Source organism: Lutra lutra, chromosome 10 (genome assembly GCF_902655055.1).
Source record: "Lutra lutra chromosome 10, mLutLut1.2, whole genome shotgun sequence".
In the NCBI taxonomy this organism is placed as follows: Eukaryota; Metazoa; Chordata; class Mammalia; order Carnivora; family Mustelidae; genus Lutra; species Lutra lutra.
The window spans coordinates 45,849,274-45,868,923 of NC_062287.1; the positions used below are offsets into that span (position 1 = coordinate 45,849,274).

The window sequence follows — 19,650 nt, forward strand, 5'->3', positions numbered from 1 at the left end:
AGATCAGGTTTTTTTTTTTTTTTTAAAGATTTTATTCATTTATTTGACAGAGAGATAGAGAGCACAAGTAAGCAGAGCGGCAGGCAGAGGGAGAGAGAGAAGCAGGCTCTCCGCTAAGCAGGGAGCCCGATGTGGGGCTCGATCCCAGGAGCCTGGAATCATGACCTGAGCCGAAGGCAGCTGCTCAACCAACTGAGCCACCCAGGCGCCCCAGGAGATCAGGTTTTTGTGTTACCAACTCTGACATATTCATAAAGCAGTCTTAGTTAGTCAATCCAAATGTCAATTTACTGATTTACTAGTTGCTTCTGAAGCAACACAAATACTACAGAAATGATATTCTGGTTATTTGATATTTCTGTATTAGGAACTTAGTTTTTGTTTTGTTTTGTTTTGCTTTACAAATGTTTGAAAACAGCAAACCATACACTGACAGTTTAGAAAACATTCAGATATAGAGCCCTCGAACCAAACATTTGAAGTTTATGGTATTTACTACCTGGATAGACGAGTTAATGATTTTGAAAGTACATCAGATCAGCATTATACTGAAGATGGGATGGGACGTGGCCTTAGATGATCAAGCTTCATGACCTGGTTCATCTGCTAAGTCAGTAGCGTGCCCACCATGCACTAGTTTACCAACCGAATAGCTATATAAATTTGAGCAAGTCAATTTTTTCTGAGTCTCAGTTTCGTCACCTGTAAAATTATACTTAATTCACTGGTTGTAAATACTCAATGAGAATATGTAGATGAATGTGTCTAATTACAGCCTGCCAAATAAAAAGTTAATGCTAAATCTGAAAATTACTCTTTATTTTCTGTATTTGTAAATACTATGGTTAGTGTAAACACATATTGAGAAACCAAGCTATATTAAAAGTGATAGAGTGCAAATCTCATGTTGTATCCTGATTCTAACACTGTTTAAAAAAAAAAAAGTTTCTCTGGGATACATCTTACTATTCGTTCAAAAAAGACTTTCACATCTGCTACACATCTGGCCACTGTTCTAAATACTGGTGATACAGCCACAGACAAAACAGACAAACTTCTTGCTCCCGGGAATACATTTCAAATAGAGGATATGGTAAGATATGAATAAAGAAGATAATTTCAGATGATTGTGATTTTTCCTATGAAGGAAATAAATAGGATTACTTAATAGAGAATGATAGAAGGGAATGTAATTTAATTAAGGAGGTCAGTTGGGGAAGGTCTTATAAAGTGCTAACATCTGAGCAGAGACCTTAATTATGAGAAAGGAGACAGCTGTATGCAAACCCAGGGGAAGAGGGTTTCAGACAGAGGGAGCAACAAATTCAAGGCCATGAGGAAGAATGAGAGTGAAACACTATGTTTGAGGAACAGATAGCAGGCCAGTGTGATAGGATGTAAAAAGGTAGAGTGTGGGAAGGGCAGTTAACAAATACTACAGAGGTGATCAAATCAACTTGAAAAACCAAATAGTATTTCAGATCATATAGCTTTCCAGATTTGTGGCCTATGCACAATTATTGGGATTATTAGACTCTATTCGACTCATAGCATTGGAAAATAGTAGGAAAAATTAAGCTTTATAAGGAATGTACTTAATGTTCAACAAACTTTATATAAACTTTGTTTTTTTCTAGGGAAGTGGTTTTTATTGAATTTTTTAATCATTTATAGTTTACCACCTGTAATTACCTAAATTTCAAAGATTGTTTCAATTTGATGATAATAAGGGGGAGTGTTTACATGGTTATCAGTTACATATGTTTCAATTCACTTAGATGAGCAAAACTGACATGCAAACCATTGTGGAAAAGTAGGTGAAAAATGAATACTTCTTGATTTCTGGTGGTAATTTTTGATTCATTCAAAAATTTTATTTAATATTTATGTGCGCCTTACAAAGAAAACTACATACTTAACATACACAGAATACGTAGACTCCTACCTTTCCTAAATCATTTTCAAGATGTGATACCACCCAGATATTTTTTCATCATGGAAACTGTCTAGAGAAGTCAGTCCTTTTCTAGTTGATCCTAATTTCCTATTTGCCTCTGGAGAGTTTGGAAATGAGGGCAGGCATTTTGCCATGATCTGCCTGAAGTCTATTTATTTTACTAAGCTAACAAGCTATGCAGATGTCATTTGTGCGCCTGCTGTCCTGGGTATATGGAGAACAGACAGACGGGATGGAAGTCCATGTGGGTGGATTTCTTCAGTTATTTCCCTTGGAGCTAATCTTTCTAACTGGAGGCTATTCCTTGTGGGCTACTCCCAAAGCCCTTATAAGCTATAACGACCTCAGTATAGGAGCCCAGAGATGTGCCTGTCTTTTTAGGGAGAATGCAAGTTGTTTGTAATTAGTCTGCACAGAGTCGAAGCTACCTTCTGCTGGAGAAGGCCTTTCCCATCTGTTTGTGTCTCACTGTGAGGTTGGACCCACCCAGCGAGGTAGAAACTGCCTCAGGATTTGGGGTATGGAAAGCACGATGTATTCTGGTTTGGAGTAACTTAGGGGCTGTGTCACCTACGGTGAATTGCATAATCTCAGAGAGCTTCAGTTTCTTCATCTACAAAACAGGGGTTGTATTTCCTTTTTGAAGGGTATAGTGACCATCAGAGATAATATGTATAAAGTATCTGCCACATTACTTCTGATAATAGCCACATGACAAATATAAATATAATAAATATAAATATTTGTATTTGCAAATATCTTCAGATATATCTTTAGATATATAAAACCAATCTATTTCTTAAATATACAATACATGTAATATATAGTCTCTCATATATATATTCATATATCTATATATCTATCAATGATAGCTATCTGTACATACGGTTCTCAAGTGGACAAAGGGTGCATATCATAGGTTAAAAATATCTCTTATCAAGAAAAAATAAACAACATAACTGAATCTGTGATCATTCTTTCATTCCCCAAATATTTATTTTGTACCTCTTAAGTAAGGATATCATACTAGGTGGCAGAGAATTACATTGTATCTGTACTCGAGGGGTTTAGATTCTAGGAGAATAAGCAAAGGATATTTTTCACTCTTAGATTTTCCCCCCATGGGAGGAAAAACAAAATAAAGTAATGCATATAAATAGTTAGGATACAGGCTTAGTACAAGTAATTTATAAAAGTAATTTTCTGATATCAAACCTCCAATGGTTGATTTTACTTAGAATCAATAGTTCCTGGATTGGTATCATTAACCTTAAGGAATATCAAATCAAGTAAAGCAATTTTCAGGCTGTGGCTTTATATCTTGGCAAATACTTCTTGTGAAATCACAGACCCAATTGAGCTCTATGTCTGTAAAAAAAAAAAAAGAAAGAGAAAGAAAAGCTTCAAGCTGATGCCTTGTTAATTTTAAAAATAAAAGAATGTTTCCCTTGAGACAAAGAAGTGGATTATCTTCTATCATCTTTACATCTGAGGAAAATCAGTGGAGAGCAAGGTATACACAAAGTAGAAAGCTACAGCCTAAATAGAACTACACTTCAAAATGTTAGTTATTTTCTTTTATCTAAACATACAAATGTTGTCCAATTAATCACATGTGGTAAACACAACCTAATGATTATAGAACATGTATATTCCACATGCTTTTGCAGCACATTTGTACTCACTTAACATTACATGAATGATGCTCTTTTTTTTCCCCAGCAGAGGCTGCATGTTGTTTGTAAAATGCCTGCTCTAAAGTGCTTTTATTTAATGGAAACCCACTAGATGTGTATGTGTAAGCTGCTTGCATAAAGATGAAAAATAGTATTGATTTACTTCTTTTTCAAATATAAAGTGTGCATTACATTCTTCTTCCTCACAACTCCTAGCTAACCCTGTGGGTCCTTCTCAACTCAATACAAGGTTCCTCTCTGTAAAGCTTTCCCTGGCTCCTCTATTCTGGATTAAATGCCTCTGTGTTGTGATTCTCAAATACCCCAAGCGCTTGCTGTACTGTACTAGTTGATTCATTTGTAGGCAGGAATTTGGCTAGCTTTTACTCACTCTTGTGTCCCTACATAAGTACATTGTCAAGCCCATTTGTTGAGTTAATGAGATACTGCAGTAGGCAAAGGGAATATAGAGTCAAAATTGCCAATAAAGAGCCCTTGTTCCAGTAAGGGATACAAACATTAATCCAAAAATCATATAGCAAGCCCTCAACAAACACATGTTAGGGGTGCCCGGTTGGCTCAGTGGGTTAAGCCTCTGCCTTTGACTCAGGTCATAATCTCAGGGTCCTGGGATGGAGCCCCGCCTCGGGCTCTCTGCTCAGCGGGGAGCCTACTGCCCCCCACCCCCACCCCCCGCCTGCCTCTCTGCCTATTTGTGATATCTCTCTCTCTGTCAAATAAATAAATGAATCATTTTTAAAAAGATACTAAGTTAACCAATATTTAAAAACAAACAAACAAACATGTTAGATGAATGACTTTAGAAGTGTATGTGGTATGCCAGAAGCTATGCTAGATGAGTTGCCTTCATTCTGTCGGCCTTTACAGTTTGAGGAGTGTTTCGTCTGTGATTAGTCAGGCTGAAGGTTAGTCAAGCTTCCTATGTCAGTTTGTCCATATCTTAGCTTTCTCTGCTCTAGGGAAATGGATATGGTTTCAAAGATACCTTTCTTACAAGGGTACCTTGTAAAATATCCATCTTACTCTGCTACATGATTTGTTTCCTTTCTCTAGTTCCTGAGTGTGTCTGTTACGATCACGACCAACAAAACTTGGCACTTGCAGTAAGTTACTACATATTTGTCCCGGGGAGGTCATTTAAATTTTCAAGGTGGTAAGAATATCACAAGTGCCTTATCAACTTCAAAGTGCTGTAGGAACATAAAGCCTAATGATTTTGAGGATGAACATAGCAGTCAGTCAATCAGTTGCATATTGGATAGCTTGTTTGTGTCACAGAAACACTGAAACCTGGGAGAGTTGAAAGACGTGATGTTGTACATACTTGGAGGCAAGTTTAGGAAGTAATGAGTGAAATTATTATGATGATGTAATAAATGGGGATGTAAATAATCGAAGTGATGATTTTTTAACCTTTTGATATTGCTGAACCATACGATAGTCACCTAATTGAATGGACCAGAACCTGGGTTTTATTTGTGTTGTTTAACTTGGAAATAATCTGAAGTTTATTACACCAGTAGGATAACAGTTTTATAACTGTAAAAAACAAGTTTTTGAACCCCTTTTTTTCTTTTCTCCTCTGAACACATAACTGATTTGGTATGAACTTTTTGATATTTTAAAAGAATCCGTAGGAAAGCGCTCTCATTTGGGTAGAATAATGACATGTCAGTTTCTGAGACACTCGTCTATTTAGCAATCAGGAAGATATCAAGGTTAGAACCTGAATAATTCATGAAAGGTGGATTAATTTTACATGTTCAGCCCATTTTAAAATTGTTTATTGTAGAAACTATATTTTTTTAATGAAAAATGAGGGTGTGTGTGTGTGTGTGGTAGGTGGGGAATGGTTCTACTGGTATCTTAAAGAGGTAATCACAGTGTGTATGGGTCCCTAGACACTTCTTAATGTTCTCAGTGATCTAATTGACCATGTGTTTTCTTCTTAGGAGGCAAAAGGAGGCACTGATTTCCCATTTTTATTGATCAGGTAGTGCTTTCCATTCTGTCATTCATTCTAATTCCCCTTACCCCTTCTCTCTGCACCCCTGTTTCTTTCTGTCTGTTCCAGTCTGTCTTTGTCTATGTGTCTAATAGGATGAAGGAAAAGTATATTATTATCCAGAGTGATGCTTGTCAAACATCTCAAAGGCAGTCTGTGTAGCAGTTTTCCTGGAAGATAGGGAGGGATTTGAGGGGAGGGGGAAGGTTAATCACTTGGCTGTTGAAATGCTACAGAAGGGAACACAAAGCTCTGCCCACATAATGAGTGCCCGCAGGCAGCCAGTGAGGAGGGAAAAGTTCAGGAAAAGGACTCATTTCTTGTCTCTCAGAATGTGGAACTTTTGTAAACACATTGGAACCTCCTGTCACCCCAATTTTATAATATACTTATTTCTTAAAATATTTAGGTTGTGTATTCACAGACGTCAGTGACCACACAAATAGGTACGGAAAGAAAAGAAGAAATTTAATCTTTCTAAGTTAAACCTCCAGATCTGCAGTTTTTAATGTCCCTGGCCCGATTTTCCTTTTCCAGCTGTTAGTCATTTGTAAGAAGCTGCCCTTGTAATTGCAAGTGAGTTGGGATGTGATGTATTCAGCACTGCGTGCACCGAAGCTTTTCAGTCATATCTTTCGAGTCATTCAGACTCCCGGGGAATCATGTTCATAATAAATAGCTTTTTATTATCCAAAGCCGCTGTTCTGGCAGCGAAACGACAGCCCTTTGATAGATGGGCCGGGTAGTTTTTTGTGTTGTGCTTACTCAGAGTTGTTAGTAGGAAAGACGAAGGCAGCAAAGGGGGGACTTTGGCAAAGCAGCTCTTATGGGTACACTGAAGCAGCAGATCAGAATTCAGAAACAAGAACGAGAGCTGAAATGTGATTCTCTGGTGCCTGGTGTAACACTTCTCTCCACCATAGAACTGTGCGGGGCACTCTCAGGAGCCTCGTTCCGATCTCCGAATCCACTAAAGGACCATGCAGCCGCGGAGCCCAGCAAGCCGCCGGGAAGTTTTGCCGGAGCTGATTTCTAAGGGATTTTCCGGTGCCTAGGAGAATCCTGCTTGCTTTGAGCTCTATGGAGGAGGGCTCCAGTTTCCCATGAGGGGCCCCCTTGGAAAAACCGTCTGTGCAGAATCCAGGCTCTGCTTCTCTCTGTGTGCTATTTATCAAAAGGCTTTTCTCACCTTTGCTGATTTGCTGGTGTGATTTCCATGTACTGAGTCCTGTGTAGGGATCCAGGATGGATTGCCTGTGCATTGTCACCACAAAGGTAGGATAGGAAAACAGGGCTGTTGTGTGCAGCATTTTTCTATTATTATTCTGGTCCTGTAATTAAACAGCTCTGGTAGGTGCTGTCAGTTCATGAGATAAAATGATTAGTATAATGTACTTTGCTGGGCATTTTGTTCCCCATGATGGTCTGAGGGTCCTATCCTCATTTGATTTCAACTTCTTTAGTGATATTGTGTGTTTGTGCAAATGAAAGGGGAATTTGCCTGTGTTTTTTTACGGAAGGATTTGCTTTTGCCTCTATTTATAGCTCAATATTAAAATATCTATAGTAGTAGTATAGCTTACACATCATTTTAACATAACATATAAGGGTAGTCTTTCTGAGTGCGATAATTATCTTTTCATTTAAAAACCATGTCTCCTATGCTTGAAGAAGCCAATCAGCTTTACTGTGCCTTGACGTATTGTTTCTGATTGGAGAATTCTGACATTCTGTATTTTAGTGATTTTTTTAAAGGAAAAAAAAAAATCCTTAGGCCCTAATTTAAAATAAACAGACAAACAGACACAATAGTTAATGTTGAACCAATTCTATTTTGATTAGAAGCAAATGAAATATTTGCATTATCAGAAATAGAAATAAAAGTGGGATTGGAATAAAATCAATAGGCATTCCTTTTATGGGTTTATAGAAAAGATCTAGAAATTTCAAATGCATTTTATTTTATTCTGTCATCAGTTCAAAATAAGATATTTAAATTTCATAAACACTGGTTATTTAAAATTACTATTATTTTTTAAAGAACTAATTAAAATATACTTATTCATCAGCTTCCTTTTCACTTTGCATGTAGGCACACCATGAGTTAGTTTGAGCTATATCTTTTAGTATCTCACATTGATTAGACACCCATTAAACATGACAAAATCAATAGCTTAGTGCATAAGACTCATTAAGTGTAGATTTTCCACTGTTATCTCCTTTCACCACTAAAGAAAAGATTATTTAATTTTGAAGCCACAAGCCAAGTTCTTTTCCAGATTATATTTCAAAAGATCTTAATGGATCTCTTCCCACATGACCTAGTATCACATGGCAGCTTCATTGATGTCAATAGAGCTGAAGCCTAAAAATTTCTGTTGGGGTTAGATGACCAGCCTCAAAATTACATTAATACCTTATTTTACTTTTAAAAGTTGCCAACCATGCAATTCAGTTTTTTCCAGGTAAGTCAGCAAGAACAAACTAAAAAAACAAAACAAAACAAAACAAAAACCCACCAACGTTAAGTGAGAAATTTTATTTCCATAGGTTATCTAGAAAAAGAAATAGTCTTTTAAACATGTTGTACTTTCACTGACCTATTACACTCAGTGTTACTTTTCTTGAGTGGTTACTGTCAGGTCTGACTTACATGTATTTCATTTATCCCCAAATCATAATAATTGCAGGTACTGTGAAACATAATTAGTACTTTAAAAATAAGTTATGAAAAGTTATTAATTATAAACCCAAACTATAATCTGTTGCATTGAACAATTTGTTAAACAGTTAAATTGACACTGAAATCTTAGTTTCCTCAATTTGGAAAACATGATCTAGTTAAGAAAATATGTCACGTGCTTTATATTCTTTTAACAAAGTATTAATGACCACAGGTAAAATGGAAAATTACTATTCCGCTTTAAATGCTATATCAGACATACATGTCATTGTTCTAATATTTTGATTTATCATGTAAATTATACAACTCAACAGGACAAACACCCATGTGAGAATTCATGAATTTTCTGAATTATATTCATGAATATTTCTAGGGTGGTACAAATATCATCTTCATAGGACAAACATATTTACAACAAATTCATATTATGATGGTAGTAAATAATGCATGACTGATTTAAAAGCTCCATATGAGTGAGAGCCTTCCTGGCCAGCTTCAGATCCCAAATCCTGTCCACCCAAATCCTACTACCATTGGTACTCTTATTTTTCCCCAAGTGGCCGTGCACTGGGGATGTCCTTGCCACACTTTCCTGGGACTCTTTGATAGGAAACTTGCCAACAACTTGGAAATTTTAATTCTAATTTGGCTCAACTCCCATCTCATTCTTCTCTAGCAATGAGTCTATCTTCTAGCTGCTCTGGCCGAGATGCTTTCTTCAAGTCTGCCTTTACGGCAGCTCTGTGTGAGACTGGAACTCCTAACTATCCTGATCTGTCCTGGGCTCCACCTCACCTACAGTGCATCTCAGTATCACCCTTGTCAAAGTTTTCACTGGCAGGGAAACATAAATACTTCCCCTGGTTCTCTTTTCTTCCTGTGTTGGCATGAAAGGCACTTACTGTCCCACTTGGACCCATGTTACACACACTATTACACACACTGTAGAAGTAAATTTCTCTTCATGTCTCTGCTCCACATTCCTAAGAATGGGTGTTAGAAGATTAATGAGAGGAGAGATTATGACAAATCAAGACAAAGCACTGTATAATGGCTTATAAAAGGCTCTATTAGACATACCAGAGAAGTGTTTTTATTTTTAGCTTTTCTACATATAAAAAAGAAGTGACTGTGACACATTTCATAATAATCTAAGCCTTCTGATAAAATAATCCTATCCTAGATCTCACCCATAAAACTCAGGTTGCTTGCTGTCTTAATTACTCTAGCCTGGTCAGACTGATTTGCCCTCAGGTTTGGGGTAAAATCTTTTAGGCCAGGAAATAATCAGAGCAACCAAAAACAGAGTTTCTGCCACAGGGATCCCAAGGTCTTTTCAGATGTTCAGAAAACTCACTTGAAAAGAAGGTTGAGTCATCTCTTTTATTTGACTGTTCCTGTCCAGTTTCACTTTCCACTCTTTTGTCACAGAGGTCACTACTGAGCAAAAGAAGTAACATGACTTAGCGTGAGAAGTTGAACTCTAGAGCAAGACTTGGACTTAAACTGTAGTTCTGACAATTACTAGCTTACGGTTTACCAAGTTGTCTAACCTGATCTCCCTGAGCCTTGATTTCCTCATCTGTAAAAAGGATGTATTATCTGTGTGTGAGTGATGTTGTGGTAATAGAAAGTACCTACCACAATTCCTGGTGTATGGAAAGAATTCAATATAGAACAATTTATTGAGTAGCACACAATTTGTATCTTTAATCTATCCCTGTGTTTGGTTGTGGTCACTGAGGAAAATGAGGTCATCTTAATAATACTGATTAAATGCTATTTACTAGTTAATATAACACATTTTATAGGGTGGGCATTTCCTTTTCTTTTAAGATTTTATTTATTTATTTGAGAGAGAGAGTGAGAGTGAGCACGAGAGGGAGAGCACCGGTAGGAGGAGAGACAGAGGGAGAGGGAGAAACAAACTCCCTGCTGTGCAGGGAGCCTGATGTGAAACTTGATTCCAGGGCCCTGAGATGAGCTGAAGGCAGACACTTACGTGACTGAGTTACTCAGGTGCCCCGGAGTGGGCATTTCTTAAATATGTTTTCAATAATTGTAAAACAATAGTCCCAATAATTTTGATAACTAAAGTATAAGGCAGATAATGTTAGATTATGTTAAGGCACAGACATTCTGTTGGGTGATTGGCCAATAGGACAACAGTTCTAGACGGCAAAGCAGAGTATTCAGGGGTGAATTTGATAAAATGCAAGCAGTAAGTCAAATTTTTCTTTTCTTGTGTGGGGATTCTTAAGTAGTAGTAGTAGTATATGTAGTAGTATATTGTTTTGATAAAAGAACAGAAGAAAGGTGCAACTTTGTAAAATCAAAGTAAATCTGCACTTTGTAACTTTGTGTACCAAGAGGCATCTGGGTATCAATGTCCTTGCCTGTCAAATGAGTGTATTTTATTGCACCTTTGAGGTTCTTCCTTTTCCCTCTCTAACCAGTATTATTCTAAAGTGTATTATCTCTGCAAATAAAATTATTTATGTACACTAAGTATCTTAAAAAGTAATGGTAAAATATACAATGATATCATTTCCCATGTCCGCTAACCACACTTACAGACATTAAAGAAAGTTTAAAAAAATCTGCAAAGATGACTACAATACGTTAGGTAGCTGCTGTAATTTGTAATAGAAGAATGATGGTACTATTAATTTTTAATGTGTTTAACGGTATTAGCAGGTTATGGTGCATAATAAAATTCAAATAGCAGAATGAAAAGTGGAGTAGGCAGTATAAAAGATGCTTTATTGATGTTAATACTATGTCTCTTCTGTAAGTAAGATATCACTTTTTAGCTCCACCAACCCACTATTTTTTACACTAAAGTTGCTCAGAATTTCTAAAAGAAAATAAGTGTTGCTGGACATTTGGAAGATATTTTTTTCAAGGCTAGTGAGCATCATATTACTTATGACATGAATAGAAAAAAATAAACATATATTCTTAGAAATAAATTTATCATAACAATATTTAATACTATAATTTTGGGGGGGGGTTAAATAATTTTTATTTTCCACCAGACCTTTATGTAGAGAAAATGAAACAAGTCACCAAGGCAATGAATGGTTTGCCTGAGTGGCCCTGTCTTCATAGACAAAGCTGTTAATTCATGCAGGTGTGTAGTTCTGTCCAATCTCATGGTGGAAGCAGCACACCCATTCATTCATTCTATTTACTTAGCAACTATTTATTTATTGAGTGCCTAGTGTATACCTGACATATTGGTAGGTCCAGGGATACAATGAATAGTCTTTTAGTCTAATGGAGAAAACAGCTGATTATAGAAATAACAGTAACATGTAACAAAGGGGTGAACGTAGAATGTTATGGCCATGAGCAAGGGGATATCTGAAGAATCTGGTGGGCGTAGATGCAGGATAGGCAAGGGCTTAGTATCAGGAAAGAGTTTTCTGGGGAAGTGACAATTAAGCTGCTATGTACAATGGAGACCACAATGGGGATGGGAAAATTGTTTTAAGCAAAGTCCTAGATGTAATAGATAGATAGATAGATAGATAGATGATAGATACACAGATAATGAAGTGAGGGAAGAGAGAGACAAAAAAGAAGAGGGGGAAAAGAGAGAATGGTACTTTTAAAGAAAGAAAAGTCAGTGTAGCTGGGATCTAGGGGATTCAAAATGAGTAGCAAGATACAAAGTGTGCAAATAGGTAGGGACCCAGTTAGAAGTATCAAAAAGTTGAGATGTTATCTTAAATAGGATTTTCCCTTTATCATTAACAATGATCCTAAACCCTCATTTGCTCTGACTTTCACACAGTTTGTTTCTCTGATAATTGAGCTTTCTCATTCTATTTTCTCCACATTGCCCTTTGCCCATCCTTACACCTATTTAGTAAAAATAGTGAGTTTACATTTCACCAGCAGAGTGACCTTCTCTGGACTGTATTTTTCTCTTCCATGAATTGGAAATTTCTCACAGTCTTGTTTTGAGGGTTCAGTGAGGTGATAAATATAAAATGCTTAACATATTGCCTGTAGGGGTGGGTGTGCTGCTTTTTTATTGGCGTCCACAGTCTCCCTATCTTCCTATAGTTCCTTGGTGCTCTTTTCATATTTATTCCTGCCAGTGACTCTGATTTTGATACCTGTCATTCCAACCAAGTGTCTGCAAGGTGACAGGCCACTGTATAGAGACTCCACATACTGGAACAGGGAGAGGACTTAATGGACCAAGGAAAAATCTACTCAGTGGCAGAGAGAGGAAGAAATACAGCTAAAAGTGGGGAAAATTTAATACAATCTGGTCTTTTTATGTAGGAAAGTAGGAAAAACAGTCAGTGTGAAGAGATTCCATGGCTCTATTAGTAACCTGGGATTAACCATTTTAATAATGTGAAACACTTTGGCATATTTATTCCACTAAAATAATAGCTTAACTTTCCTTTATTAAGTATTCTACATAGCTGCCAGAATGATTGATCTCATACCTATGTCCAATGGGATAGCCCTGCTGTAGCATCCTACTGAACTCAAGATGAGCAGTTGTCCAAATTCTTTCCTTAGTATATAATTCTCTTTTGACCTAGCACCTGAATTCCTTTCCTGTCTTATCTTCCATCATTCTGCCTTGAGTTTTATAGTCTAAGAATCTTAAAAATGCATGGGTCAGATCATACTTATGTCTATGCTACCTTCTATGATCTTCCTTAAACGAATGGACACATTGGTCTTGCTGGCCTCCCTTTGTTCCTCAGAAGTATCAGCCATACTCCTGTTTTGCAGACTACCACTCACTACTCCTCTGTCTAGATGGCTCTGTCTATCTATCTAAATCTTATCTGTCTTCCAGATCTGACTCTACATGCCACACCCTTTTGTAAAAGCCCCAGTTAGATTGTATGCTCATGGCATTACCTCATATTATTCCATATTTCTGTCTGTCACAATTCATAATTCTATACTGATTTGTAGGGTTAGTTTTTCAGTGTCTCCCTTTTGATGAGACAGAGCTTCACAAGGAAAGAAACATCTATTTTTCTCATTTTTGTGTATGTAATGTCTGGGACATTTTCTAGCACCCTGAAGGAACTTGATGAGTTTAATTAACTCATTCAGTTTCAGACAGCCCAGTGAAATAAAATCCTCCATATCTTAAATATTTGGCATAATCACACAGCTGAGCAGCTTCATAGTGGGGATTCGAATCCAGATCTTTGTGACTCTAATATCCATACTTCTGTCCAGTATCATTATCCCGTAGTTGAATCACGTCAGGTTATTATTTAGTTAAAACATACTCTTGATATTATATTTTGGATTTTATTCCTTCTCTACCTAAACACCTAATTAAATAAAAATAATGCATTCACGTAATGGTTAATTTAAAATTACTCAGAATTAGTTACAGTTTTTAGTGTTTTGGACATGTAGCCATAGCCTGTGAAAGTAAACTTATAGAAACTTATAGAAATAAAATTTTATTTTATGAATCACACCAGCCATTTTGTTAATACATTTGTTAATACATGTAAATGGCCTTCTCTGCCAAACCTGATTACCAGGGTATTATTCACAAATTAGTCCTTTTTTGACACTTTGAGGAAAGCCACATGTGCTATGAAGAACTAGGAGTCTGAGAGGATTGTCCTTTGGAAGACCTTTAGATAAATCTTATTTTATTGGACAAATGTGGGTTTGCAAAAGAAACAAGTACAAATCAAATTTTGCAAATCAAATAGTATTGAAACACATTTATTGTGCTCAAATTAGAAACAAATCACACAACTCTTTATAAATTAAAAAAAAAGAATTCATCACTTCTCTTTATTTTGTGCCCCTTGTTTCATCTGCATATTTGTAGATAAGATTTTCTTAAAGGAGATTACCATAATTACAGTTGCTTGAGAAACCCATCTCATTTCATGGCTATATGTTTCACCAAAGGCAGTTTGGGAGTGTGCATTGGACCAAGGTTGAGAAAGTGAAGTCATAGACTTGGGTTTGCCATTTATTATATTAGTAATCTTAGTCAATTCAGTTTACCTTTACTGAGGCTTTTTTTGTCTAGTTTATGTTGGTAACACTACTGGTTTATCTATATTTCCTTCACAAGATTATTGTACACAATCAAATGAGTTTATATATTTGGAAAATGTAAAATTCTTTGTACATGGAAAGGATGACTATTACTTTTGAAAGGAGGAGATCTTAGAGTCAACTGGGATCTTTTATTACTAATAACATTACTACTGTATGATGGAGAAAATGAGAGTTGTGTTCATATATGTATTAGAACTCATTTAGTGACTTTGGCAAATTGACCAGACGTGTCTGAGGTATCTCAGAGAAGTGAGTATTGGGCAGGTGGACAGCTGCTGGCATCCACCACTGAATTTGGCTTAGAGTGACAGCATAGCATAGTGGAAGCACAGCCTTTGGAGTCAGACAGATCCTTGCTTTACCACTTATTGGTTCTGTTGTCAGGAATAAATTACCTAATTTACCTAAATATCAGTTTCCATATTTATGAAATGAAGTAACAATAAGCACTTCAAAGGGTCATTATGAGGATTAAATACAATATTCATTACCTCCACAAATAGTTACCGAGTACACACTGTATGTCAGGTAGTATTGTAAGCAGTGCAGATACAATAGCGACTAAATTGAACAAGGCCTCTGGTCTCATAGAACTTACATTATAGAGCAAGGAGATTGGCCATTAATGGGCACACAAACAATCAGCATAATTATAGGTAACGATAACAGCTATAATTTAAAAGGCAGAAAAATGTAATGTAGAAAAATGGATGAATGTACAAAGGGACAAGGGTACTCTAGATAGACAGGGATGTCCTCTCTGAAAAAAGTTCTGGGCACTTGAAAGGACCAGCTTTATGAAGATCTTGGGGAAGAGCATTCCAGACAAAGGGAGCAGCTAGTACAAATATGCACATAGGGCTTAGTATAGCAATCGTAGGTAACATATAGTTGCTAAATAGCTTGTGTATGTTTTTATTCCTTCTCATCTTCCTTTTGCTTTATCTCTTTTTTGAGGAATCTGACATTTAAGGATAAGGTTCATAGTAAAATCATCAATTCAATTAATCAGTTACTACTCTAGTAGCAAATTTTGTGGTGTAGTCATGGTGATGGGAATTTCTTCTGGTTTTAGTGCCTGTTTCCCAGGTTCATAGGTATTTATTGGTGAGAGAAAGAGACCAAATGTGTTAACCTTTTCTTCCAGTGTGCATTCAAAATTAATACCAGATTTAAAATCCTTTGAAAAGAGCCCTCTCTCCAAATTCCTCTATTCTAAACATCTACCCACACATAACCATTTCTTTGTATGTAATTCAATTCTTGAACTAACCTTTCAGGGGACAACAAGTCTTGTGAAAAATTGGTTTGACAGTAAATGAAAAAATTCTTTGAAATGTAGAATTTTATTTACCCGTTAAGTAAACTTAAGTCAAAAGTTCCAGAAAAACATCCACTCTCTGGAGCCCTCTGAGCAGAAATCATTCTCCTACTCTGTTCTCTGCTCAGTGGGTATTATGTCATTATCTCAGTTGTTATGAAGAGTGGGAGTTGATCTGGATTCTTATTTTTCCCTAAATCCCACTGTGTCCTAATTCTTACTCATTCTTCTTACCTTGTCCATTCTCCCACCATTTATACATTTTCCATACTGCTGAGACCTTCCTTAAAAAATATACATGCAGATATGTATATTTATATGTGTGTGTATATGCTGTGTGTATATACATAAACATGTGTGTGTGTGTATGTGTGTATACTTCATATGTATGTTGTAATTCTTGTTAAAACCCTTTAGGGGTTTCCTGTCTCCTACTGTCCCATTATTCAAAGTGTGATCTATTGATCAGTTGCAGTCGCATCCCTTCAGAGCTTGTTGGAATGCAGAATTTCAAGCCCCATGGGCGAACTACTGAGTCAGAACCTGCATTTTAGTAAGCTCTCTAGTTCATTTTGCACATTAAGGGTTCAGAAGCATTGACCTGCAGATTGAAGTTTGCATGGTCCTCTGTGTTTGGACCCCTGCCTAACTTTTATAGCTCAGGTTCCACCATCTTTCATTTCCTAACGTGAACTAAAGTCACTTTGTTTCACATTATTTGTCTCACATTGTTTCCCCAAATAACCTGAGTTTCTTTCCCCCATTTCTACATGCTTTACTTTATGCCCAGAATGCCTCCAACTCTAGGCTGATGTCTTACCTGATATGACTCTTTCTGACCTCTAAGACTCAGCTTAAATGCACTTTCCTACATAAGGGTCTTCCTTGATTACTTTCCTTGCAGATGTAGCCAGCCACTCTCCATGTCTTCAGTTCAATGTCTGTATCTGTGTGATAGCCGTTATCTAGTTGTACAATTAATTTTTACATGTGTCTGCCTCTTGCTAGAATGTGAACTCTGAAGATGGGGGTGGGAGGAGTATTTGCTTATATTGATAGCCAGCCACTTAGTATGGTGCTGGAAGGTATACCATAAGTGTTGACTGATTCTTTCATTTAACAGATATTTGATAGATTGTTGAATAAGTGTCAGAGAATGACGTGCTTCCTTCCTGCAACTTACACACACTCGTACATGTATATGTCTATACACACACCTGTCTCTATGTATACATACACAGGTGTATATAAGGTGAACCTTACAGTGTATACATACAATATATACATGCATACACGTAAAAGGTACCTTTGTATTCTGCTGCATAGACTATTCAGCTGACACGCAGTCACTTGGTGAACTTAATTGATGAATGGCTGCTGGGCCAAAAATGACACTTGAAATATCATTTTAATATAAGAGAAATGGGCTAAAAGAGATAAAAGTCCCCACCACACACCAAGAAAAATGGTACCTGGATCACATCTATGATAAACCAACTATAAAGATAATCATTTAAACTTCTAAAATCCAAGTATAAAAATATAAGTCAGTAGCCTAGTTTTATTAAACAAAAGCTAAAGCAGTCAGATCAGGTTTTTAGATTGAGAAGAGAATGCCAACTCATGTCCATTTAACTTCACAGAGACTTTATATATAGTTAGATACTTAATCTTGTTTGGGGAAAATTATTTGACTTTATAGCATGTATATATTTACCATAATTATATTGCAAAGGTATAGCAATTTTTTACTACACAGTGTATTTTTATAATACTATATATTTTTACTATAAAAACATTAAAATTTGTCTGAAAGCTGTACAATAGAAAGTTCTAAAAAATGACTTTATTGTCCCAAATTGTTAGGTCATGAGCGAATTGAAGAATTAAAGAATTGAAAGAAATTTTTCTTTTTCTTTTTTTTCCCAAATCAGGATGCATTATGTTGTACTCAGCTTTCAGGATACAAACTTGTATAGGAAAGGAATGTGAGTTCATAGCAATTCTGCTATTTGTTTTTGGTTTTATTTCATTTACTTATTTTTTACATTACTTTGCATTTTGGAGAACAAAGTGTATCAGTTCCATTGACTGGTTTTACCCCAAGTAACCTCCAAAAGGAAACAAAAAAACTATAATAATGATTACTTGGAATTTGTCCAACTAACCACAGATAATACCAGCACTATGTGAGAGTGTCCCAAATGGATGTTATGGTATTCTGTGGCTAAGATCTGAGTTAAAAATTTTAGGCATTTTCAAATATTTCCTGAAAATTAACCTGAGACGCCTAGACAGAATGCATCAAAATAATCAAAGATGCCACTTTTCCAGGTAGCAATATAGTCAGCAATAGAGATTCTCCTTGAAGACCACTTATTCACATTAAAAAAAAGAATATCCAAAAATTAAATCTTAAGGTATGAATTTATTTATTTATTTAATATTATATATATAATATTATATATAATATATTATGAACATATATATTTATTTATTATCCACACTAGCAAGAATTTTGGTTGTTGCATAAAACATTGTTCAAAAAGTGTTAATTAAAAAACCTTACTCTTAAAAAAAACTTACTCTTTTATGTTATATATGTTATCTTTTATATTTTTACACAGTTTTATTAATGTCATGCTATATTTATGCTATTCCACAATAACATAAATTATTTATTTTCTAATATGATTCTAATTAGAAAATGTGAAGAAGAGTTCCATTCTTGCTGATAAAAGGTTTTTCAAAATCATTTGCTAAAGACACCAGAAATAAAACCATATATTTTTAGCAAAACAAATCCTTCCTCTCTGTCCTTTGTTATAAATCTCCTAGGATTTCAAGCTACAGTGCTTTCCTGCTAGTCCTTTAAAATAAAACTGTCCTTAAGTAATACACATATAATTTACTCAGCAATCTGAAGTTCTATTTAAGTCGAGGACAGGTCTAATTGCTAGTTCTTCCTGGCTGACTACTTGATGTTGGCTATGGCACCTGATCTACAAAAGCCTGCAAATTCTTGATTAACATTCATCCAAAAATATATACTCATAGGTGTCAGGAAGACAAGGCACATACAAAAATAATATCAATCAACCCCCTTTACTTTGTGTTAAGTTTTGCCTGAATTTTAATTATCTGAGAAAAAACCCCTATCAGAGAGAACTGTATGCCTTTAAAATGATGGCATTCCATGTGTATTTTTCAGAAAATGCTGTCTGACGTATATGCATTTTTTGAAACTCGAGAAGATTATAAGAACAAATTGATATGAATTGCATATTTAATAGGTTGTAATTATGTCTTATCAAAAGCTCAACTTTTTAAATCCTTTATTCTTTGGAAATATGGTAATTGTCCCCTTTCCCATGTAGTTAATTATAAATTTCAGGAAGAATTAAGTAGGCTAAAACTCTTCACTTTTTTTTCTTTGTCTCTATGGTAGCAGTGAGAATAGAAATGAATTGCTTTGATCTTGTTTCTGAATGGTCTTTCTTTCCTCAAAATATGGACCTTATTTTGTGGACTTGAAATTTTAGATATTTTTTATTAGCTAATAATTCAAGGAAGGTATTTTTTATAGATGAACTTAAAAATGTGTCAGAAAGAAAAATGCAGTTTATTTTAGAAATCATAGACTTTGTTTCCATAAGAATTTTTAGTTTAAAATAGATAAGATCTCCCAGTGAAGAATATTCTTTGACTGCAGTAGTATATTACATCCAAAGCTTGTTTCTTGCAAGGAGAAAGGTACAACTATAGTCCATTCTTCTTGTCTTGTCTTGTTATGTCAGTAGGATGGAGAGACAACATGTAAATATTGATGGTATTTAAAGTATTTTGCAAGACCACGTTTTTAAATCTTGTATTTAGAGGCTTATTCTATTGTATCTAACTTCACAT

At 35.7% G+C, this 19,650-nt stretch overlaps 1 protein-coding gene across 2 annotated transcripts in view; it reads left to right on the forward strand.

The window, feature by feature from the left end:
• DLG2 (discs large MAGUK scaffold protein 2) overlaps positions 1-19,650 on the forward strand; it is a 2,065,329-nt gene that overhangs the window by 493,145 nt on the left and 1,552,534 nt on the right. The window contains exon 1 of one of the 2 annotated variants that reach the window (XM_047691090.1): positions 6,883-6,934. The exons of the other annotated variant lie outside the window; for it this stretch is intronic. Within the exon in view, the coding sequence (XP_047547046.1) occupies positions 6,905-6,934 (30 nt within the window). The 5' untranslated portion in view covers positions 6,883-6,904. Of the gene's footprint in view, positions 1-6,882; positions 6,935-19,650 lie in introns of those variants that run through there. 2 annotated transcript variants of the gene reach the window in all.